Source organism: Haliotis rufescens, unplaced genomic scaffold, assembly GCF_023055435.1.
Source record: "Haliotis rufescens isolate VD_foot unplaced genomic scaffold, xgHalRufe1.0.p SCAF_7, whole genome shotgun sequence".
Taxonomy (NCBI): Eukaryota; Metazoa; Mollusca; class Gastropoda; order Lepetellida; family Haliotidae; genus Haliotis; species Haliotis rufescens.
In genome coordinates this window covers 24,110,328-24,136,140 of record NW_025964361.1, presented here as the reverse complement: position 1 = coordinate 24,136,140, position 25,813 = coordinate 24,110,328, and the positions used below count along the sequence as shown (strand labels likewise).

The following is a 25,813-nucleotide window of genomic DNA, read 5'->3' as shown; positions in this document are numbered from 1 at the left end:
TAAATGTTTTGTATTACGACAGTTGCTACATGGCACGGAAAGATGATATTTTAATGTGTATACATTGTGTACAGCAAACCTAAAGATTTGTGAAACATCACTTTTAGATCATACACAGCGAAACCCTTCTAATTGGGGTGAACCACCAAGAGAATTGTCAGGTTAAGGGTACATCTGGGTTACAGAGTCCATAGTCATGTCCATTTGAATCTTATCAATACTGTGCAGGCCCTGACTGTACTCTGAAAGCCCTGACTGAACTGTGCAGGCCCTGACTGAACTCTAGGCACTGACTGAACTGTGCAGGCCCTGACTGTACTCTGAAAGCCCTGACTGAACTGTGCAGGCCCTGACTGAACTCTAGGCCCTGACTGAACTGTGCAGACCCTGACTGAACTCTAGGCCCTGACTGAACTGTGCAGGCCCTGACTAAACTGTGTAGGCCCTGACTGAACTCTAGGCCCTGACTGAACTGTGCAGGCCCTGACTGAACTCTAGGCCCTGACTGAAATGTGCAGGCCCTGACTGATCTGTGCAGGCCCTGACTGAACTGTGCAGGCCCTGACTGATCTATGCAGGCCCTGACTACTCTGAAGGCCCTGAGTGAACTGTGCAGGCCCTGACTGAACTCTAGGCCCTGACTGAACTGTGCAGGCCCTGACTGTCCTCTGAAGGCCATGATTGAACTCTAGGCCCTGACTGAACTGTGCAGGCCCTGACTGAACTCTAGGCCCTGACTGAACTGTGCAGGCTCTGACTGATCTGTGCAGGCCCTGTCTGATCTGTGCAGGTCCTGACTGAACTGTGCAGGCCCTGACTGATCTATGCAGGCCCTGACTGTACTCTGAAGGTCCTGTGTGAACTGTGCAGGCCCTGACTGAACTGTGCAGGCCCTGACTGTACTCTGAAGGCCCTGCGTGAACTGTGCAGGCTCTGACTGATCTGTGCAGGCCCTGACTGATCTGTGCAGACCCTGACTGAACTCTAGGCCCTGACTGAACTGTGCAGGCCCTGACTGAACTCTAGGCCCTGACTGAACTGTGCAGGCCCTGACGGATCTGTGCAGGCCCTGACTGAACTCTAGGCCCTGACTGAACTGTGCAGGCTCTGACTGAACTGTGCAGGCTCTGACTGATCTGTGCAGGCCCTGACGGATCTGTGCAGGCCCTGACTGAAATCTAGGCCCTGACTGAACTGTGCAGGCTCTGACTGATCTGTGCAGGCCCTGACTGTACTCTGAAGGCCCTGCGTGAACTGTGCAGGCTCTGACTGATCTGTGCAGGCCCTGACTGATCTGTGCAGGCCCTGACTGTACCCTGAAGGCCCTGAGTGAACTGTGCAGGCCCTGACTGAACTCTGCAAGCCCTGACTGTACTCTGCAGGCCCTGACTCTACTCTGCAGGCCCTGACTGAACTCCGCAGGCCCTGACTGAACTCTGCAGGCCCTGACTAAACTGTTGGGCCCTGTCTGAACTCTGCAGACCCTGACTGAACTCTGCAGGGCCTGACTGAACTCTGCAGTCCCTTGCGTCATGTTGCAGTCCAATATGAACAGTAAAAATACTTTCAATAAAATATGTCAAAAATGAAATTCATTAGTATCTACAACCTCAGGTCACAGCACAACACTGTGTCAAAGTTCCACACTGGGTAATGCTCAACACTGCCAAAGTATCACAATGGGTCATAGTTCAACACTGTCAAAGTATCACAATGGGGCATAATTCAGCATTGTCAAAGTATCACATTGGGTCATAGTTCAACACTGCCAAAGTATCACATTGGATCACAGTTCAACACTGTCAAAGTATCACATTGGATCACAGTTCAACACTGTCAAAGTATCACATTGGGTCACAGTTCAACACTGCCAAAGTATCACAATGGGGCATAGTTCAGCATTGTCAAAGTATCACATTGGATCACAGTTCAACACTGTCAAAGTATCACATTGGATCATAGTTCAACACTGTCAAAGTATCACATTGGATCACAGTTCAACACTTTCAAAGTATCACATTGGATCACAGTTCAACACTGTCAAAGTATCACAATGGGGCATAGTTCAGCATTGTCAAAGTATCACATTGGATCACAGTTCAACACTGTCAAAGTATCACATTGGGTCATAGTTCAACACTGCCAAAGTATCACATTGGATCACAGTTCAACACTGTCAAAGTATCACATTGGATCACAGTTCAACACTTTCAAAGTATCACATTGGATCACAGTTCAACACTGTCAAAGTTCCACATTGGATCACAGTTCAACACTGTCAAAGTATCACATTGGATCACTGTTCAACACTGTCAAAGTATCACAATGGGTCATAGTTCAACACTGTCAAAGTTCCACAATGGATCACAGTTCAACACTGTCAAAGTATCACATTGGATCACAGTTCAACACTGTCAAAGTTCCACATTTGATCACAGTTCAACACTGTCAAAGTATCACATTGGATCACAGTTCAACACTGTCAAAGTATCACATTGGATCACTGTTCAACACTGTCAAAGTATCACAATGGGTCATAGTTCAACACTGTCAAAGTTCCACAATGGATCACAGTTCAACACTGTCAAAGTATCACTGGATCATAGTTCAACACTGCCAAAGTATCACATTGGATCACAGTTCAACACTGTCAAAGTTCCACATTGGATCACAGTTCAACACTGTCAAAGTTCCACATTTGATTATAGTTCAACACTGGTTCAAAGTGTGGGTCCAAATTTAACACTAGCTCTGAATATTAAACACTGGTTGTTCTGATTATAGTACGTCTTGGGTCAAAGTTCAACATTGGGTCATCCACCACATTGCGGCATAATGTTCAACAATAGATCATTGTACAACATTCTCTCTGGTTGTACTGGTTAAATAAAGTAGCAGAAAATCATTCTCCTTCATTAACAAGGTGTACAGTAGTGAAGAATGTGATCATAAGTATAATCTTTTTAAATCAATTCTCCTGTTCAGATTGCTGGAGGAAACTCACTAGTAAAATGTATTTGAGCCATCAATCATCTGTCAGCTGTACAGGATGTTATATTGACATCCTGGTAGTGATGGAAAACAGCTTGAAAGTATCTTCCTGGTGGGAGTGCTTGTGTGCGTGCATGCCGACACATCTCATGGATGTCTGTATTGATATTTTCCACATCTGATCTGGGCATGCTTGCTTCTAATATAGAATATAGAAATTAGAAGAGACAATTTCTTTTCATGTAAGTATTTCGCCACTGTTGGGACATGTTGTTTCAATTTTGAGGGATAGATGATAGTGATGATTTGTGGGAATTACTAACATGATCATTAATATCATTTGGGGAGCAAAAGTTATTAACATGATTAACAAGAGGTTACACTTAAAAAGGCTTCTTGTACCAGTGTTATGGGCAGATAGTAAATTTCACATACCGTATTTGACGTAATAAGCGGCCACGGCGATATTTGCTAATATATTGGCTAGTGAACAATCCCAATTAGCACCCTTCCGATTGAACTATGTACACAAGACTTATTTATTTGTGTAAAATACGAACTCGTGTGTTATATCCACCCTTAATTACAGGCAATTAAATTCTGGAAAAATATATCTGTCGTGTATAATATGCACAGACTTTTCTTTTGTATCATTTCCGGCAGTCAGCATAAACCATGATCTTTTAACTCTTTCACCAAAATTATATTCTAATTAGAGCCCCCAATTTCTAATTTTGAGAGTGCCCCGGCTTATTATGTCGACTACGGTATATATGTATGCGTCGAATAAGGTGTACACAATGCTGGTAAGTAAAGTCTGTGTGTTTGAACATATGATCTACTTACTAAACAAAACACACAACATTAAAATGGTTAATAATGCTTCAAAAAAGATCTGTGATGGTTTATGTGTTAATAGTACTGTATTACTACATGTCAAATCCTGTCAAATTTTGGGGGAACAGGTGGCCTAGACGCCTTAGGCGCCACAATCACTGTGCAGAGTTGCATCCCTTGGGCACTCCAGAAACCTATGATTGTGGGTTTGAATCCTGCTTTGCCCTGTTGTCACTGGTTTGTGTTTCTAGGTTTTTCAGCACCATACCCATGTTCTTGGGTTTCACCAAAGTGGTAAGCTTCTGAGACCTGCACCACTTTGGCATCAAGCTGACATGCCATGATATAACTGGTTTGCCATTGTTATTATACCATGGTACAGTCAGGATTTGCTATCTCTCATGTCCTACCAATATTGTCCATGAAAAAATCTATTAAGAAGTGAAAGCCAAACAGTAACATGGATATCTATTAGGGCTGTGACAAGTCCAAATTTTCTACCCGGGTACCCCCATCCCTATTATCCGACCCTATCCAGGTACCCGCTGTAGGCCTCATGAGATATTTACAAACTGTCTGATTGGGAAAAGTTTGACCTTAGATCTTACAAAATGTGTTTAAATACACCTATAAACTGATCTGGTTATGCATTCACTGAAGTTGACTGAAAATGTTATCTTTATTCAAACATATAAAAGTCAGAAGGAAAGGGTGCATAGTCAGAAGGAAATACGAACATTAGTGACTTGTAGTGTAACTATAGAGATTTAGATAATTTGTGTCATAAAAACAATATATCACGTGACAAACCATGGGTCCAGGAAATCATGTGGGTACCCGGGTCCTACTCAGTGACCTACCTGAGTTACCCGTCCCAGCCCTTATATCTATTAATCGTGATTGAGTGAGTACAGTTTTACGATGCTTTTAGCAATATCACAGCAGGGGACACAAGAAATGGGCTTCCCACATGATACCCATGTGGGGAATCAAACCTGGGTCTTTGGCGTGATGAGAAAACCCTTTAACCACTAGGCTACCCCATCGCCTCTTTATCAAAGTAGTGTATAAAATACTTATCATATTAATACTTTTAGTTTCTTCCAACCATTGGTATGTATTGACCCAGTAATGTATATTTTTTTCCATATGTGAATGTTTTAAAGGAGCGTGGTAACAGCTGGATGGGTTCTTTAGATATCAGTTGTCGTAGGCTGTTGTGGTTACCATATTTCCTCTTATAACCACCAGGTCTCTTTTAGGAGCTGACCCATGAAGATCTGGGGTAGAATAGGTCTTCAGCAACCCATGCTTGTTGTAAAAGGCTACTATGCTTGTCGTAAGAGGTGACTATCAGGATCGGTTGGTCAGTCTCGGTGACTTTGTTGATGCATGTCATCTATCCCAATTACAGGATACATGGGACTTTAAACATTTTTTGTGTGTACAGCCATGTATTCATGTGAATCAACAGAATACTCCTTCGCGGGAGACTTCACTGTTTCCTTGTCAGTGGGTAACCCTCTCCTAACTAAAAACTGGTGTAGCAGATAGGGTAGAGTTTCACACACAGCAGGCTGTGTGTGATGCAGAATATGTCACAGTGACCTACATGTTAATGGACCTTCCTACAGCAACTCAAACAGGATCTGACAAGGCTATTTTTCACAACAATACAATCTCGAATTATGTGACATGTTTGTGTGTTTATTTCAATGACAGGGGATGTAACAATGCCTTGGAAGGTAGGACATGTTTAGTCGTTCTGTAGATGAGATTGGTAGATAGAATCATTTCATGGATCCCCTGTGGACAGGGACGCACTAGGTCTCCAGTCCCTATACTATTAATAAGAATGTAGGACATGTTTGTGTGTTTATTTCAATGATGGGACGTAACAATGCCTTGGAAGGTAGGACATGTTTAGTCGGTTCTGTAGATGTGATTGGTAGATAGAATCATTTCATGGATCCTCTGTGAGCAGGGACACACTAGATCTCCAGTCCCTGTACTAGTCATCTATCCACCTGTACATCGGAATCTTTAACATATGTATAGCGTGTGCTGCGATGTTGTTATGGTATATTTTCTAATATTTGCTAATACTAGAGTTTAACGCCGCTTTTAACAGTATTCCAGTCATATCACAGCGTGTCAGCTTAATGTGGGAGGAAAGCCCAAAGTGATGCAGGTCTTAGACGTTTACCACTTCGGTGAAACCCACGAGCACGGGTATGGTGCTGACAAACCTAGAAACATAATCAGAGCGAACCGGGATTCGAACCCACAATCATAGGTTTCTGGCGTGCCCAAGAGACGCAACTCTGCACAGTGAATTGCGCTGCCTTAAACGACTGGGCCGCCCGTGCCCCCGTTATAACATGAACATATATATGTAATCTGTCTTTGCTTTAATCATTTTTGAAGGAAAATATTATCCTCCTGGCCAACAGGCTGTTTTGTTCTTTCTACAGGTCATTGTGACAGTACCTTTGTAGCCGTGCAATGCTGTATAAAGGTTATAGTCTGCAGTATTTATACACACAGAATATTTGATTATCAATGCTCAGACAGCATTAAATGACCGTCTGAGTTGACATTTTTAGCTGTTGTCTGCCTGACCATGTGAGCTACAGTGCCGTGGTACCATGTTTGGGTCATCCTCGGTTCTCCAGTGTATATTGTCTCCATGCTGTTAATGATAAATAGTCCAGACAGATTTAACCATCCCAAAAGCAACAATCAGCAAGTCAAATAAGAATAGCTTAAATTTATGTTTATTTGTCCAAACTGAACCTTTGATTGGTAGACCGATACAACTAATAAACATGACTGAATTATATGAAATTAATGGAACTATTTTTTTATATATTTGATCAATGCATTAAGGTTGTCTCTGGCCACTCAAAAAAAGACAGCAAAAGCCTTCTCAGAAGTAAATACATGTTTCATTTTACTGTATAAATAGTAAACAGTTTGCACTTCAAACAGTATAAGAATTTAAATGCAAACATCGTTAACCAGTGTGGCCTAACACTGCTTGTGTTGCTTACTGTATGCTCAATCTCATTAAAATCAGACTTTAGTTCTCTCGCTATCGCTAAACAAAGATCTGAAGACATCCCATTAGGGGTCACGTCAGAACGACGTTTCATCTGACCAATCAGTGCGTCACTTACCAGATTATGAAAGTGACAGTCGGAATGTGATCATGCAACCTCGTAAAATTTTAACACGGGGTATTCCGAACAATAGTTACGGGTTTAACGACTGAATCCATACAATCTAGACCATCGATTAGCATTCCAGAACGTTCTTTTGTTCAGGTTTCAAATTTGTAATCAAGAATTTGTCAAGATATGTTTCGAAGCGTAGTCGCCAATTTGAAATTAGTGCCGTAAAGCACGAGAAAGCTGCCTTCTGATTGGTCATTCCACTGGTCGGTGAAAGTTCGCGCAAGGTCGGTCTGACGTGACCCGTAATGGGATGTCCTCAGATCTTTGTTTAGCGGTAGCGAGAACTAAGATCTGATTTTAATGAGATTGACTGTATGCTGTATGTTTATGTTACAGAAAGTGGCCAGTGAGGAAATGGATCGAACCACGGTGGTAACGATAGAGGGCATGACATGCCAGTCATGTGTCAGAAACATTGAAAACAACATTGCCAAGGAGAAGGGGGTGTTGGACATCAAGGTAAGATAGTTTGTTGTATAATGATGTATTTGACAATATTCCAGCAAAATGACACTGGCCCTTAGATAACCGGTTCAGAAACAGACAATCCAGTGACTGATATTATGAGCAACGATCTACGTTGGCGCATGATGACATATGCAATGAACCAAGTCACCAAGCTTGACTTCTCAAGTTGCCCTGTACGACCCACAATACAGGTTGCAAAGGGAAAAAGGGATTTTAGGAGTTTTATTTTTGCATTCTTCTTCAAACTGATGAATGATGGACAAACTAATGGCAAAGCATTTGTTACATTTGTTTGTTTGTTGTTTAATGCCCCACTCAGCAATATTCCAGCTATTTGGTGGCGGTCTGTAAATAATCGAGTCTGGACCAGACGATCCAGTGATTGACATCATGAGCATCCAACCAAGTGCGGGCAGTCGGGTAGCCTAGTGGTTGAAGCATTCGCTCGACATGCCGAGCACCCGGGTTCGATTCCGTACATGGGTACAATGTGTGAAGCCCATATCTGGTGTCCCTTGCTGTGATATTGCTGGAATATTGCTAAAAGCGATGTAAAACCATACTCACTCACTCACTCACTCCAACCAAGTTAGCATGTCTGACCACCTAATCCTGTTAGTCACCTCTTACAACAAGCATAGTTGCTGAAGACCTTCATTTGGAGAGATCATCTCACCACCAATACCCCTAATGGCTGCAATATATGACAGAATCATAATTCTATTCATAATGTGTTAATACCTGTCTGTGTTCACAGCAGGAATGTCAGTGGGTCCTTGTTAATGTAAATGTTAAAAATATACATATAGAGGGGTCCCTGGATTCAAATACAAGTACCACAGGACCTGTTCTTATAAAGAGAATTACAGAGTTGTCAGTTATCATGCACTGATGCACCCACTGCCAGCCCTCCCCTTACACCCACTGCAGTCCATATTGTCAGACTGTAACAGTTGGAGATGGAATGTCACCATGAAATTATATCATGTAATCAAGGCATGCTAGTATCCGCAAGAACAACTCTGAAACATTTACAAGCCTGAATTGTGATCTATTCCTGCGCCATATCGTCAGTGTTATAAGACCATGACAACATGTTCGTTCTGACTGTTTGAACCTATTTTATTTATACATATTATTTAATGAAACAGGGAGATAAGTGGTCCATTTACAAGTGACCTTCTCAAATAATCATGGCAATGATCTGATGATAAAAGCCCCCAAAGGGAACATGTGAAACTTTTCTTGACCATGAATGGATTATGAATCAAAATTCACCTAATGGAAGTAACCCTGGAACATCATCACAAACATTCAAGAAGTTGTTATCCATAAAATGTTGTCCCAACTTCTGAATGAAAAGCAAGACTTTACCAAAGGGAGGTAACTCTTCTGGACATACTTGTACATTGACCTGTATCTGTATGACACCTGTATCTGTGTGTGACACCTGTATCTGTGTGTGACATCTGGCATCTGTACAGGGCTAAATCTTGATGTATGGATGTGATTAACAACATTTACAGATTTTACATGGATTCATTTCATTTTCCAATTTTCTTGATTGTCCTTACATCAGGACATGTATTCACTCATTGTTATGATGTCATGTGTATATGTGTAGTGTAACTTATCGTCCCAAACTGCAGGGTTTCCATGGGAGATATCCTTGGATGAGTTCAGGTGATATCTCCTTGGAGGTATCGCTACAATGAAATTGCATCAAAATGCTTTGCAGACCAAAGTGATATCATCAGTTGCAAAAGAAAAATTTAAACATAATTTTGTATTTTTTTCAACCACTACCCAAAGCGTCTGATAAGACAAATCCATGAAGCAAGTAAATTTAAAGAGGCCTAAGTGCCAGGTCCCTACAGTCATGGCGCCAGGATGTGGAATACAGCTAACCAAGCACATGGTTTTGCATATTATGGGGCCATTTTCCTAAATATAATTTGGCCTCTTCCACATGCTGGGTTTTTGATTGGATGATAATAGAATGGGTGGGGGCTTGGGTTTGCATTATTGCGTTGAACGATGTTACTGATTTCGTACCGTTGTCAGAAAGAAATGCTGTTTCAAGTCACTGTGAATTTGCCCCTGTTCATGTGCTGCCCCAAGTGTGTTGTGTGGCATCAGCTCACAATTGTTCAGCCATACATACGTCTAACTTACAAGCATATGCTAGATATTGGGCTGTTGGCATTATTCACTGCATTAGTGTATGTATGTAATGCATTAGGTCAGTGTGTAAAGAACTACGATCTGTGAAGACTTACAGGTATGCAAGCCTGAAATGTCTACATTGGGTAATTACACACAGTGTTGGAATAATGTTGTATTTCAGAACTTTACATGTGTATTCAGTGTTGAAGTTCAGCATGAAAGTCAAGGGGTCCTTGTCATGGCCCTTGTTAAAAGTAAAGATTTAGGGGGTCTCCAGATTCAAGTACTACAAGAACAAACTGCAGTCACCACAGGACACCAATCTGATTGTAACACTGATTTTGTATGTAACTCAACATGTAGGTTATTATGATTTATTTTGTGTACATTTTATGGAGATCCACAGCTTATCTGGAGCTTGGTATATCATGTTTGTGTATATACATCATCCGAGAGATAACAAGACCTTTGGAAACCAGCCTGGGCTATCCCACAGGCTATGTACCATATTTGCCATAATAAACATCCAGGCTCTTAGACAATTGACATAGAGGGGGACTTATTAAAACCTTAGACAACGAAGGTAAAATATTTTTTTCAGAGATCAAGCAGTTTTCGGTAATAGTTACTGGCCAAGATACTACCCTCTATACATGTTACATGGTTTTGTTTTCTGTAATAAATCGGTAATATACAATCTCTATACAGTCATGTAATGTTTTGGTCTTAGTAGGGGCAGATTGGTGTAGAGGTTGGTTAGGGGGTGCTTAATATGGTGAATGTGGTACATGTATCTGTACTGCCCCAGTTGGTGTCAGATGACAAGTAGTGTTATAAAATGGATACTTGAGACCAGACAGTTAGCATTACTTCGTTCACAGATTTGATTTGTGTTATCTTAGTAATTGGGGAAATAAATAAGAAAAGACGTTTCAATTCATTTCTCGGTTTATCAGAAAGTTATCAGAACATGTTGTCATAAAACCTGTTTCGTCCTACTTCAGTTTATCGTAGTGTATGGGCTTTTTGTGGGTTCAACACAACCATTCACATTCAGCTGGGTTGAGAAAATAGATCCATTCAGATTTGATTGTTTTCCTCTTTTCACAGTCAGTGGATCTGTAAACTTGATAAGCCAGTGGAGGAGTTTTTATCTAGACATGTTGAAGTTTGACTCCCTGACCCACGTCACTGAGAATATTGAGAGGACTAAAAATATCTAGACCTACATTAGCATTTCCATTTGTGATACAAAATAACGTGTTGTCTAAAGGTGTTTAGTGTGTTTCGTTTGGATAGATTATCTGACTGTCTAGGATCAACCGTCGCACCATTAGTGGCTCTTACGAATTATGTCCCTTCTCTGTCCCTCCTATTGACCAATCAGATTCCACCACTCGTATCGTTTGCATTTGCTTCAAATGAAATGGCATCGCCCAATGGAGATGATCTGATTGATAATCAAGATCAATATTGTAATATGAAGGGTTTAACTTTGCATAGTACATCAAATCGCGGGAGCACCTTGATTAAAAACATGAAAAGATTTGGAAAATATCTGTTGAAGCTCAGTTGATGGTACACATGCTTTGTCAGATCCTGCAGTCAAACAAACTCTTCACGTCAGTTTACGAACCGTTAATTTTGTTACACGATTTTGATTGGACTATGCAAGGACTTGTTAGTCCAGCCAAAATGTAAAGCCATAATTCCATCCTACTTCGTCAAGGGTGGAAACTGGACGTTTACATTCAGTTAACTCCCTTGCCTCAGGAAGATGAACCTACGGTAGCGAGTACACTATATATTATTATGAAAATTGAGTATTGGCTTCTGAAGTCTTTACTATATGGGGTTCATAATACTGGTGTTTGTCTCCCAAGCACTGTTTGTAGTCACACAAACATTTTGAATTGTTCAGAGCAATTTATATTATGACATGTTTATGACTTGACGTGAAAGGATGATATCCCTTTCACTGAGATTTTTTGCATAAACATTCCATGTTATACTAAACCAGGATATCATTAACAGATTGCGAAATGCATTTGTCACGTCAGCAGTGACGCAGATGGCTTGGTTATGTGAGAGATGTACATGTCATGTTGACACTGAGAAGTGTCTGAAGTAGAATATTTCATCTCGTCAAACATCAGGTCTGCGTAACATCATGTTGTGACAGGACAGTGTAGATGCTGTAGATATGACTGTTGACTGTGTCAGGTATGAAGATATAGATCTACTTTGTCAGCCCACTCTACAATATTTAAACTTCATACAGTTGATGAGATTTATGACATACCCTCATTGGATCTTTGTTAAATACAAAGTGATCGTTCAAGCATGTGTGTCATACCTTTTTTATGAAACAAGTGCCAGAGTATTTTGGAGTGAAAGCGAGGGAAATACATGAATTCTTACACAGGTTTCGTAAAATCAGTATGACACACAACCTTGCACATTTACATTGTATTTATGTAAATAATTGTCAGTGAAGCTAATTGTTAATGGGTCAGGATGTACCAATGCAGAGGACAATCTGTACATCAAGATGCAATGCACCACAGTGATGATGAAATATGGCTCATTGCTCCACAAGTCTCAATTGTTAATCATGAACCTACGGGGGCACGGGTGGCCCAGTCGTCTAAGGCGCCGCGATTTGCTGTGCAGAGTTGCGTCCCCTTGGCATGCCAGAAACCTATGATTGTGGGTTCAAATCCCGGTTCGCCCCGATTATGTTTCTACGTTTGTCAGCACCATACCCGTGCTCGTGGGTTTCACTGAAGTGGTAAACGTCTGAGACCTGCATCACTTCGGGCTTTCCTCCCACATTAAGCTGACACGCCGTGATATAACTGGAATACTGTTAAAAGCGGCGTTAAACACAACTCACTCACTCACTCATGAACCTACAAATGAGATGGGGATCATTACACACTGCCCCAGTACATTTTATATCCTAATCTGACATTTTCAGTTCTGTGTTGGAACCTTTTGTGATGATAATACATTGTTCTATCATGATGTCATTCCTAGAGGGAGAATACTGCAGGGAGAATAAACCACTCGGGGCACAGTGTAACCTGATGTAATTACACCAGAAGAAACTTTACTAGGATCAGGCTTCAGAGCTTAAATTTTGGGTAAATGGATACTGTCAATCTAAAATGTGCAGTTAATAACTGTGAACATGGTGAAGTAATCCATTATTTTCATGCTTGATATTGAGCACTTGTCAAACATATGGCAGATAATCCATTCTTGGCTCCAGGTTATTTTTCAGCCTTTGAGTATTTCCTCATTTGTTATCATTCATCTGGGTATTCTTTACATATTTACTCCCTTGGGTCGAGGCTATAAATCTATAATAACCATTTTTAAATATAATTCTGCATACACTGTTGTTTCAGGTGGCGCTTTGTCCATTATTCATTGTAATAGAGTCTATGTACATATGTGATGCCTGCATATTCCATCTGTAAAACAAAATAGTGAGGACATACAGACACACAAGCTAGAAATGCTGCATTGGGTAATTAAACCCATTTCTGGTGTTCTCCAACGTGATATTGCTGGAATATTGTGAAAAGCTCTGTAAACCCATACTCACTCACTCACTCACTCACTCACTCACTCACTCACTCACTCATTCACTTACACCGAATGTGGTTGTACTGTTGATTTTCATGATTTTTTTTATCTGTGTAAGTGTTACGTCTTTGATAGGCATTTAGAAGTTGGAGTACTAAGTAAGGATAAGAATTTATGGATGAACAACCTCTTTATTAAAATTAAGAGCGACGCAACACCTTGTCGTAGAACGGATAAGCCACCATCGCAAGACCAAGTCCCTCACCCTGGATGCCATCACTAAAGATCAAAACTACCTCCAATCAGTCCTAACATACAAAACCTTCACCACCCTCAGAAAGATCCAGACCACCAGCAACTGTTACCTGGACTCCACCACAAAAAAGACTCACATAGCCAAGTTCAATAATCTCAAGAAACAAACCTACTGCCATCAACCCACTAGATCATCACTTGCTTGATAACGGTGTTAGAATCTACACCGAAACATCACTCTTAATTGTAATAAAGAGGTTGTTCATCCATTAATTCTTATCCTTACTGTGTTAGTGTTGGTATATCTTTGAAAATCAAGCAGTGTTCAGAATTAAGCATGATAGTCAAGGGGTCCCTGTCATAACCCTAAATGTTACATATGAAAGATTTAGGGGGGCCCGCAAATCAACTACTGGAGGAAAAATTCTCAAGGACCCCTATAGGCCCCCTTAATTTCAAACACTGGTATTTGTATGCAAGAAATGCAAAATTAATTGGTTAATTGTTTTAGGTTCAGCATATTTTACACAAGTACACAGCTTATCTGGAACTCTGGACTCAGCAGTTGAGATCAGAAATGTACATTTCATGCCCACCTGTAAACTATCATCTTAACTATGTACTGTTCTTACCTGGCCATGACCAGCGGTCTGCTTGTTCAGCTAGCATGTGACTCTCATTGCATCAGCTGTGACAGGGAGGTCTTTCACGGGATCACTAAACATGTTATAGACCTGTGTGCTTGTTTGTGCAGAGATGATATGGACAAATAGTGTCGCCAGTAGCTTCGCTTTGCTGACTTGTCAGTTATGTTCCAGAATATCCAGTTAACCTTTGAGCTGTTATAGGAGGTGGGCTGTGCTCACTGTTTGAGCAGAGAAGCTAACTCATGAGGCTCTTTACCTATTTGTCCAATAGATACAACATGGGATATATCAGAAATAGAAAATACAATCAATTGTTTATTTAGATTATGTTTGACACTTAATATTCATAAATGATTTTAGAAGAACTTTTTTAAAGTTTGACGTCAAAATACATTGAGAAATTAATAATAACATAAAACCTGACTTTGACAAATCAAGAGGCAGAATAAACCCCTTATACTCCACTTCAAAGCCTCTGGCTAGTGGTATAAGACCTTAGACACGGGACGTATAAAAACCCATGTAGCCCTCGTGATCCTGCTACAACTATTTATTAGCTGAGCTTTGGTGGAATTTAAAAAAAATGTTTAATCTTGTTACTTGAAGATCTGGGATAGAATAGGTCTTCAGCAACCCATGCTTGATGTAAAAGGTGACTATGCTTGTCATAAGGGGCAACTACAGGATGGGGTGGTCAGGCTCGCTGACTTGGTTGATGCATGTCATTGTATCCCAATTACGTGGACTGATGCTCATGATGTCACTAACTGGATTGTCTGGTTCAGACTCGATTATTTACAGACTGCCGTCATATAGCTGAAATATTGCTGAGTGTGGTGTTAAACAACAAAACAAACAAACAACAATGGACAGTCACCATGGTCACTGAACATGCAAACTCTGTTAATATTTCAATGTATTTACTAAAATCTACTAAAACATAAGACATAAATAAAGATTGGGACAGAAGACTGAAACATTAGTGACTGGTCATGGTAAATCATTGTCGCATGTCAAGCCCCACCCTGTAGAGCCACATTGAGTAATATGCCCATCAGCATGTAGACAACCTACAGCTCTCCCTGCCGCGAACAACAAGGAAATGTACATGTAAACTTGAAATCAACATCTCTGCTTCACTGGATCAGTGAATACTCACTGTCACTCAATCATGTGGAATACAATTTCTGTATTTCATGTTGGCTAAATATCATTTGGGTGAGTGGCCTCTTATCTCCGTCAGTAGTGTCAATACTTTCACATCACATGGTTGTGATGACCATATATTTGCTTGAAACAGTTTTGTGCTGGCATTCTTTTGTCAGAGATGGTTCTGTGTGTTCCAAGGGAGAGCTATTTGACGTCAGATTGTATGGTAATGGATACTATCAGTACAGTCTCTCGTACATATGGTGCCATAATTTCCGTTGCTTTGTATCGAACACTCTGATTGATAATATCACACCGGCATTTGGATGTGCTCATTTTGTATGTGTACATTTTATTAAGTGTTCAAAGCACCTGCCACAAAGTGTGGATGTGTGTTTTTGTGTCGTACACTTTGAACGCTTTGAAGTCTTGATGGAAGCCAGGCATGTCAATCTGTCACTTTGTGGATTTGACATTAAGTTAAGTAAATTTTTTGGAGGTTGATCAGTACATATTTGATTGTCTTTCTTGCCTTTTTGTCAGTTCTCAACATCAAAGTAAGTGAATGGCTTTTTTTATGTTGGACTTGTTTCCTGTCATAACTAACCATATGGAGATGGATGTTACTTTTTCAGTCCTCTGTGAAGATGTTTGGGTTGGTTGCGATGTTGTTAAAGTGTCATAATACTAACTATAATCATCTGCTTCCATACAACTTTTACATCAGGGGTATAGTGGGGGTGTACAGTTCCAGCAGTTTGTTGAAGTAGGTGTCAGGTCAGGCCAGTGGTTTGGTTGTCACCACCTGCTTGTAGGTCACAGATATGCTTGTAGTGAACTGAACTGTGCTAAGTGATATCTATTACTCCTGCTCCACTCCCTTGGCTATACTTAACAACGATTGCTGCCTATTTCTTCTGACAGATTGTTGTTGGTTATGATTGTTGTTGTGGTTCAGATTGTTTCAGTTCAGATTGTTGTTGATGTTTCAGATTGTTGTTGGTGTTTCAGATTGTTGATGGTTCAGATTGTTGATTATGGTTCAGATTGTTGTTGATGTTTCAGATTGTTGTTTATTCAGATTGTTGTTGGTTCAGATTGTTGCTGATGGTTCAGATAGTTGTTGGCTCAGATTGTTGTTGATCTTTCAGATTGTTGTTTGTTCAGATTGTTGTTGATGTTTCAGATTGTTGTTTGTTCAGATTGTTGTTGATGTTTCAGATTGTTGTTGATGGTTCAGAGCATAGTAGATCTTGGTTCTGATTAGTGTTGAACTTCAGTTGTTTATCAGACTGTTGTTTGTTCAGATTGTTGTTGAATCATGTTGTTGGTTTAGATTGTTATTTGAGGAGGATAATATGGGCAAATGTTTGATAACAGTTTTATGTCTGGACCAATTTCAAGTATGTTACCATGGTTACATGACCTAGTTTTCACCGTAGACAGACAGACTTAGCTGGGGAATAGTTGACAAGTTCATATTATAGGACAACAGAGTTGACTTTTATGGAGTTATTTGAATATTGTAAAACAGCTTAAGTTCTTCCACAGTGGAGGTAAACACGCGAAATGTTAATGTAACCAGTGTCTGCCTTGAATATCATGAATATCCCTTTGAAGGGATTCACGAGGTGCTGTCTAGTTATTCGGTCTATTATAACTTTCCTTTGTGGCCCGTGTTTTCCTGTCAGGATTGTTGCAGTCACTGATCAGGGACATCCACAGATAGGGTTGGATCAGACTTTCGTTTCCTTTCTGAGATCATCAGTTTCCTTGAGGTGGGAGTGTGAAGTGGTTTTCATCTTTGCATAAGTGTGCTCTGTAAGTTTATCTGTGTCATGCTTTTTATCAGGGAATAACATTCATCCAGCAGACGATCAATAGCTGTATCCATTATGAGGTGAAACACATGATGGAGGATTGACAGATTAGTACCATTTGGAAATACTTGTAAATACAGGAGGAATATATATTACTGCAGCGATGCCTATCGTGAAGAAGTCCAGACAACAAGGATATCTGAGGATTCCGGTGAGATATATTTTCATATCTTGTTTTCAACAATCTGTGTAAGGGACTCTAGGACAGAATACATCCCCAGTACATCATGCTTGTCTCACAAGGAGATTCTACATGAAAAGAGGTTCTCAGTTCCCATGTTTGTCGTTCTACCCGCCATATGATGTAGGTTGTTGCTTATGCTATCCACCACTGGTTTAGACCCGTGAAGATCCGGGATAGAATAGGTCTTCAGCAACCCATACTTGCCGCAAGTAAAAGGTGACTATGCTTGTCGTAAGAGGAGACGAACGGGATCGGGTGGTCAGGTTCGCTGACTTTGTTGATGCATGTCATCATATGGGCCGATGCTCATGATGTCACTCACTGGATTGTCTGGTCCAGACTTGATTATTTACAGACCGCTGTCATATAGCTGGAATATTGCTGAGTGCTGCATTAAACAACAAACCAACCAACCAACCACCACTGGTTTGGATAATTCTTTACTTGCCAACATGATATAGCGGGAATATTGCAGACTGTGGCATTAAACAATAATCACACACACCAGTTTAAATTCATGATTAAGAAATATTAGTTTCCTGATATTTTAATGGAAACAGATTAAAAAACCCATTGAAATTGAACTGTGAATCAATGACTTGAATAGTAAAGGTGCCAAGTACCAGTACAGTAGTGATGTGCCATTCTGTTTCTGGCTGACTATCACTGGACTGATGAAAGCATGTCAAATGTGATCAAGGTTTATTTTAAACAAAAATATTTATTATATCTTCATAACCATGAAAACCACTAGTGACCTTGTTCAGCAGTCCTGGAAATCTCATTTAGATCGAATCTTAGTGCTTGCTCCCACGACACAAATATCTGAAGACATCCCATTGTAAGTGATGTCAGAACTACTTTCCATGATATTTGACCTACCAATGAAATGACTAACAGAAATCACATTACGTAGATGCTAATTGTAATTTGGGAAGTTGGCATCTATGATCTTTTCTATGACACAGCCAGGAATTGAACCACTGACACCTAACACTCTATCCGCTACACTAGTGAAACAGTGTATCTAAGACCAAATATTGTTTCTGTTTGCGCTTCAAGACATACAGTTTTTTTAGTCTGAAAGTAACCAAACAATTTTTAAGGGGCCTGTAAAACGTTTTTGTTGTTCTGACAAGGTTAGCTCTGAGCCAAGTTATTTTTGTCCAGCAATTTCTTTAAGAAATTATTTTATACAAAGATATCCAGTATCATAAGCTTTCTACATACTTTCCTATAAATATTATGTTGTAGGCATTTATGTTCAATATCATCCATGCCATCTTGTTACAAGTAGCCTCACCGACCTATGCATAGGATGGTAAATCAATACCTTGTCCACATAACTGTGCAGGATGTTGTTATGTTCGTCACGATCATGTTAAACCTTCAACTGACCTTCAGACATGTGTTGTTGAAACTTTTATAAAAAACTGGTATATGTTAAAAGTCTCCTGGGCCCACATTCACAAAGCGTGTTGCAAGTCTGTTTCAAGGAGTAGGTCCTGAGTTACAACATTCTTAGCACTTAGATGGTTCATTACATGTGGACCCTGTAATTGTTCTCTCCTCGCTGTGTGGGCCACGGGGGTCCAGTCCATTGTCACCCTCGCCCCTTTCTGTAACCTGCAAAAAGACTCGTCCCCTGTCGATGAATGTTATGTGTGAAAATATGATAAACCGATTAGAATGCGCGTATGAAAGGTCAAAGAATCCCGCAGGGGAAATTTTTTATTTTACATATGTCTTGCATTTAGAAATATACAAGATACAGTTAAATGTGTTCAATCATAATGTTTAATACTGTATGTCCTGATGTGTTTTGAATAGCATCTGGGATGTATATGATAAATGGGGGACATATATGTGAATCATGACGCAACGATGTCTAAGACCTGTAAACTTTTTCAACATGCAATTTCAGATCATCATTCAATTCATCATAAGTATATGTGGATATATTGGCCTAAGGATCATGTTTGGCCTGAGGTATTGTCTGATTCTGTCCACATAAAGATATGTATATCACTCTTTCTATAGGTATATTTCTGCCTGCTAAGCAACACAGAAATATTCAGATAAAATGACTAAGTTGTCTGCCCTGGGGACTAAATATTTAAGATATTATGATAATAATGTCACATTGTTTGTTCCAGTTAAGACATAATAGTCATTTTATACAGTATTTCACATCAATACAGGCATTTATCCAGGTTGGCTCAGAGGCAGATAATTGACAGCAAGTCTGCAGCAGCTGTTAGTGATGAATCCCACTCTGGAGTTATCTATATTGACATGAACTGCAAAATTAATATCTCACAAAAAAACCTCTGAATTTGGAAAAATATTATTTGAATTTTTTTTGTATTTCAAACAAAAAAATTTTTTTTTTCTGAATAAGGCTGCGAAGGGCTTCCTGCTTGGATTCCTAGACAAGTAACATTGTGAAAACATGCATGGAAAAACAGATAGTGAAGTAGTCGTTGAGACCGCAACATGACCCGATACTTGTGTGGCTGTTTTCAACTCAGTGTGTTGTTGACAGATAACATATGACCTACATAGTGGGGATGAGGGGGATTATTGTCTTCACCTGTCAGCCAGGGTTGATTGATATGCACACCAGCATTCGGGGATGGGGCAGGGATCGGATTGTGCCATTTGGAAATAATAAACTACATATTATAATTTTCATTAAATAGGTGAGGTGGGAGGGGTTTAATAGGCAATAATGTTGATTACTTGTTTGTCATGTCACATTTGACCCTGCCCACATTTCGTTACCATACCGAATATCTGATGGAGGTCACAAGACAGATCTGAGTGGACTTGCCAGTAATGATGTCATAGTGTTTGATGAATTTAATGCTCACAGATGAATTTTGAAACTATATAGATAATGTGGAAAGGTTGTTGTCAACAGACAGGTTAGGAGAATTGAATGATTACTAGCCGGCCTTAGATATCTCTGACCACACAATAATGGTCAAGCCACTATTTTGAACATTTAAGATCTCCTTTTAAAATTACATTTTACAATCACATATATTTCATTAATTTATTGCCAATCGGGAACATTTACCCGAATAAGTATTTACGCTTATTTGATGAAGCTTACCATGACTGCTAGCAACAAAATGTTGTTAGAATTTTCTTTGATGTCTTTTAAACTTTATTTTGCAGGTAATCCTTGAAGAAAAGGAAGCTACCATAAAGTATAGGCCATCCGAGACAAGCCCCCCATACTTGGCAGAGAGGATAGACATCATGGGCTTTGAGGCCAAGGTCAAGGACATTCAGGGGTCAGCATATTCAAAGGGACACAACTCTTCTGAAGCTGTCATTGATATCGTGGGGATGACCTGCATGTCATGTGTTCGTACAATCGAAAACAACCTCAGCAAACTTGATGGGATCTACCATATTTCTGTCTCACTGGAGAAAAATTGCGCAGAAGTCGAATTTGATGCCCAGAAGCTGAATGCCTCTAAGATCAGTAGTGAGATTGATGAAATGGGCTTTGAGGCTAAAGTGCGACACAGCAGCTCTCGAAACCTGGCAACAAGGATTCATGTGGAGGGAATGACATGTCAGTCTTGCGTCCGCCATATTGAATCCCACATCGGCAAGAAGTCAGGAGTCATTGAAATCCGAGTGTCACTGGCAGACAAAGAGGCCTTCATCATATACGACCCAAAGGGTTCAAACCCTGATAAGCTTCGCGATGAAATTGATGAAATGGGATTTGAAGCTTCTCTTCCCCCACCAGCCAGTGTGGATGAGTTCGAGGCCATTGCATCAAGGAAGACGTCTGGAGAAGCCGAATGTGTCATCGATATTGACGGCATGACGTGTGGCTCATGTGTGAAAAACATTGAATCTAACATTTCCAACAAGAGGGGCATCAAAGGTATAAAGGTGTCGCTGGAGAACAAGAACGGGGTCGTACAATATGATCCTTCGGTAACAGATCCAGGAAAGATCGCAGCTATGATTGATGACATGGGATTCGGTGCTTCAGTGGCTGAAAGTCGTGGATCTTCAGACGAAGGACTGGCAACTGTACTGATCAACATCCGAGGTATGACGTGCAATTCGTGTGTGAAGACCATCGAAGGAAAGATGGCCGAGCATCCTGGGATTAAGAATGTCAAGGTTTCTTTGGCCAATCAGGAAGGGGTGTTTGTTTACTATTTGAACAAAGTGACACCAGGCATGCTGTGTGCTGCTGTGGAAGATATGGGCTTTGAAGCAACAGCAGCAGGTTAGTCTTACACAATGCTCACAAGACTGATATGGTATGTGTATTGATTGTAAAGTTGCTATTTGATACATGGAAACTCAATACTTGCCATGTTAGGAGCCTTTTTATCAAAGAAAATGAAAAAAAAAACAATTACCAGATTACCAAAATATTTCAAGTAGATTTGTGTTGTCATGAAAGATTTACAAAAAAAGGTGAAATAGTGTCACCAGGTATGTCAATTAAAAAAGTGTTGGGATTTTTAGAAATTGAAAAATAGGCATTGTCTTCTATGAATTCACAATGCAGAGAACAGCTCTTTTGTTTAGATATGTAGCACTACAATTGAACTCTGATCTAATCAGGTTATCTAAATCAAGAATTTTGTTTTTCTGTAAATTAAAAAATATTCCAACTTACACAAGGTCACTGTCTTTCAGAGGGGCTACTGAATCCATCTCATGTTGGCTCATCGATACGGAGCTCGGCCAGTCAGGCTAGTATTGCACAGTCCAGCGTTCGCTTCCATGGAGAAGAGGAGGACCTGGAGAAGTGTTTCCTGTTTGTCCGAGGGATGACATGTGCCTCATGCGTCTCCACCATCGAGAAAAACGTCATCAAAGTAGAAGGTACAGCCTACACACTCCACAAATAGTCAATGGTATCAGGGGACAGTACACCAATCTCCAATTGTGGCCTCTTTATATTAAATTATTTGATTTTCTGATTTTTCTTTCTAAACCATTTACAAAGTGGTTGAAATAAATTGAAATTTTCAACTATCATACGAGTTGACTAAATGGATTGTGTGATCAGGCTCGGTGACAGCATGTCATTGTACCAGTTTGAGATGTTGCTCATAATCATGATAATGTCAATCACTGGATTGTCTGGTCCAGATTTGATTATTTACTGGTCACTGTTATATATAGCTGAAGTATTGCATAGTGTGGATTTAAGCAACAAAGTGATGTTAAGCCCAACTCCTCACTCTTAACAAGCTGACCCAGTGGTATAAGTTGACACTGTTAACTGTGAATAGTTGTGACCTTTTGCGATGCCAGGATCCACCATTTTGCCCTAATTATGAACTTTGATATATTTTAATATGCCCAACAGCTCAATCTTTGATTAATAAGAAAAATAAAGACATAACTACAAAAAGCATTCCAAATAGTCATAAGAATTAATCTTAAAAAAGGTAATTATTCAAAAGCATTACATGTTGTCTCTCTTATAAAGAGAACAAAGTATTTTCAGAAGTGAATACTTTTACATATACATTACTAAACATCCCACTCTTTATGCAGAAATATATTTTATGCTTTACCATCAATTTGGAAATTATTCAACGCTGATTGGTCAATCAGATGTATCAAATGACAATAACCACCTTTGAATGAAACAGCTAATTTGGTGGCTGCATTACAATGGAAGTTAATGTTTATAGAGAAGTACTTCTTTCTCATCTTGAAATAACTATGTACAATTACAGGTTACAAAATGCAGAGATGCGATCACTACAGTACTGTTGATGTTAAACTGTCTCACTGTCTGACTTGAATGCAGGTGTGAAGAGTGTCCTGGTGGCACTGATGGCCCAGAAAGCGGAGGTGAAGTACGACCCAGAGTATATCCTCCCGTCTCAGATCGCCAACGCCATCAACGACTTGGGATTCTCAGCCACTGTGGTGGAACAGGAGGGGGATGGGCAGGGCGTGGTGGAACTCACTGTAAGTCCATCAAGGGAGAAGCTCCACTTTTTAATGTTCATGAATATGTTTTACACTGTTTTAAAGATAGTTTTTTTTTCTGTGGCAATCTGTATTATGATGAAGTCATGAAACTTTTTTGTGGATAACATGTTCTTTATGGGTACTTATAAAGAAATCCATCTCATGTTGTGAGGATGAAAAATCTAATGATGATTGTATTATATCCACTTGTTTCCAGATAACTGGAATGACGTGTTCATCATGTGTTCACCTGATTGAGTCCAGCATGAGGAAGAAGCCAGGTATAATTTCGGCTGCTGTTGCACTCTCCACATCCACTGGCAAGTTCGTGTACGACACTGAGGTGACTGGACCACGCACTGTCATCGAAGCTGTCAAGGTTGGTAGTCTGATGCAAATATATTTCCCGTCGAACAAAATAAGGTTTTGTTTGTTTCATGTTTAATGCTGCCCTCCTCAGGATTCCAGCTATATGACATTGGCCTTTAAAGAATAGAATCTGGACCAGTGATAATTAATACAATGACCAGAAATCTACCAAGTCACCAAGCTTGATCACCTGATCCATTCAGTCATCAACACCGAAAGTCAACGGCTGATGTAGACCATTGTTCTTTCCCAGAATGCCAACGGGGAGGGAAACTATGAATGACTCAAAAAACATATTCCTGTCTAAAACAACATGCTCTGATGTGGGGAATCTGGCTTGCTATCAAATACATGTTCCTTCCCCCAGGTTGATTATTTGAAGGCTGATATAGCCGGAATATTGTTGACTGCATCATAAACAGTATACAAACAGATATATCTCTGCTATATATACTATCGTAATGGCACTTTTGCCTGTGGAAGTGATTGATATTATTCTATGTAGCTACTGTCATTATATCTTTCCAGAGCCTGGGGTTTGATGCTTTTCTTATGACCGATGATGACAAGAAGGCAGCCAGATATGACCATCGACACGACATACGACGGTCAGTCTTGTTCTGAATATCTCTTCCCTCATACAAGCTTTAAACAAGCTCAAGGAAAGAAGTCTTTTGTTGTCAATCTCTGTCTTCACTCTTCTACCTAGAGTTCAACCTAGTACCTCTGCACAGGCCAGCAAAATGTGATGACCAGGGTTGATAGGAATCACTCGCGTATTCAGTGAATCGAACCTTATTCATGAATTGAATTTGTTATTCGTGGTCACTAGAATCAAATATTTATGAATATACAGTCATGTGAATCTACATACCCTGACCCTTAAAATATCCATAAGAACATATTATATGCATAGATTTCTTCAAAGACAACACTCTTTTATATTTAATTTGACAGTATTTTAGTCACTGGTCATTGTCGCATTTGAGCAGATACTACTACCTGGATAAGTGCAGTATATGAATGTGTAATAAACAATTAACAAACAATGTCACATAACAAATTTCGTTATTGTTTTGCTGAATATCATAAATATTACGTCAACTGCTGACTTGTAATTGTATCCGTGAATAAATATTCGTATTCGTTACCCTATATTCATGATACGAATCGTATTCACCAAACAGTGTATTCATTGCAGCCCTAGAACTGATGACATGTCTTACATAGTCCATTCAAGAAATAACATGTTTATGGTCCATTTCACTTGTCAGAAGTCTACACACTTAGGTAAACATGTGCCATGAAATGGTCAACTTTCATTGAGAAAAAATCAGCAAACATGAAACTCTTTTTCAAATTGTATATTTATCCCACTGAAAGACAGACTTGGCTTTGCTTTACAATACCTGTTTACTCTCCTCCCACCAGATGGCGCAACTCTTTCTTGCTGTCGCTGGTTTTCGGCATCCCAGCGATGACTGTGATGATGTACTTCATGTTCTCCTCCAAGCCCCAGCCTCATTCCTCCATGGGAGGCAACGACTCCAATGGGTCCACCACACCCATGCCAAAACATTCCGGTGGCCATTACCAGCTTATGATTCTGCCTGGTTTGTCAGTTGAGAACTTGCTTCTCTTCATCCTCGCCACACCAGTTCAGGTAAGTCAAAGGGTTCAGCTTCAGTTTATCATTGTGATCAACATTCAATGTGAACTTATGGCAAAGTGGATAGTACATTGTGTGCCTGTCCAATATCGGTGTATTATGGGTTGTTTACCTTTTGACGACTTTTCAGAACCAGCTGCGGGGATGAACCTGAAACTTTAGAAGGACATCTAAAACCAGGAAAAATTCATGAGTGTAATCTGTCTATATTGAGACTACAGCTACACAAATACTGCTTAAAGTTGGATAAATATTGTTTTATGACACTAATTATTCCCCCCATTTGAAAAACAGGGACATATTCAATCTGCATGTCCGTCCGTCTGTTTTTGTAACAGAACTCCCAAACCATAAAATATTTCTTGTTGAAACTTGCTGTACAGATCAGT

At 40.0% G+C, this 25,813-nt stretch overlaps 2 protein-coding genes across 10 annotated transcripts in view; one reads left to right on the top strand and one right to left on the bottom strand.

Annotated features, from left to right (window-relative positions):
* The window catches only part of LOC124137469 (GDP-Man:Man(3)GlcNAc(2)-PP-Dol alpha-1,2-mannosyltransferase-like), a 28,043-nt gene extending 13,648 nt beyond the window's left edge, over positions 1-14,395 (bottom strand). For all 3 annotated transcript variants that reach the window (XM_046503779.2, XM_046503780.2, XM_046503781.2), the window contains exon 1: positions 14,180-14,395. Coding sequence is in view for 1 of the 3 variants with exons in the window: in XM_046503781.2 (XP_046359737.2) it covers positions 14,180-14,187 (8 nt within the window). In the remaining 2 variants the exon portion in view is untranslated. The remainder of the gene's footprint in view (positions 1-14,179) is intronic.
* LOC124137467 (copper-transporting ATPase 1-like) overlaps positions 1-25,813 on the top strand; it is a 51,528-nt gene that overhangs the window by 6,689 nt on the left and 19,026 nt on the right. For 2 of the 7 annotated variants that reach the window (XM_046503774.2, XM_046503772.2), the window contains 7 exons: positions 7,401-7,523; positions 20,591-21,671; positions 22,091-22,279; positions 23,220-23,383; positions 23,604-23,765; positions 24,284-24,363; positions 25,187-25,418. In XM_046503774.2, the coding sequence (XP_046359730.2) occupies positions 7,419-7,523; positions 20,591-21,671; positions 22,091-22,279; positions 23,220-23,383; positions 23,604-23,765; positions 24,284-24,363; positions 25,187-25,418 (2,013 nt within the window). In that variant the 5' untranslated portion in view covers positions 7,401-7,418. Of the gene's footprint in view, positions 1-3,214; positions 3,234-5,386; positions 5,574-5,612; positions 5,741-7,400; positions 7,524-15,396; positions 15,413-16,798; positions 17,375-20,590; positions 21,672-22,090; positions 22,280-23,219; positions 23,384-23,603; positions 23,766-24,283; positions 24,364-25,186; positions 25,419-25,813 lie in introns of those variants that run through there. The other 5 variants (XM_046503775.2, XM_046503771.2, XM_048387890.1 and 2 more) reach the window with 5 other exon arrangements.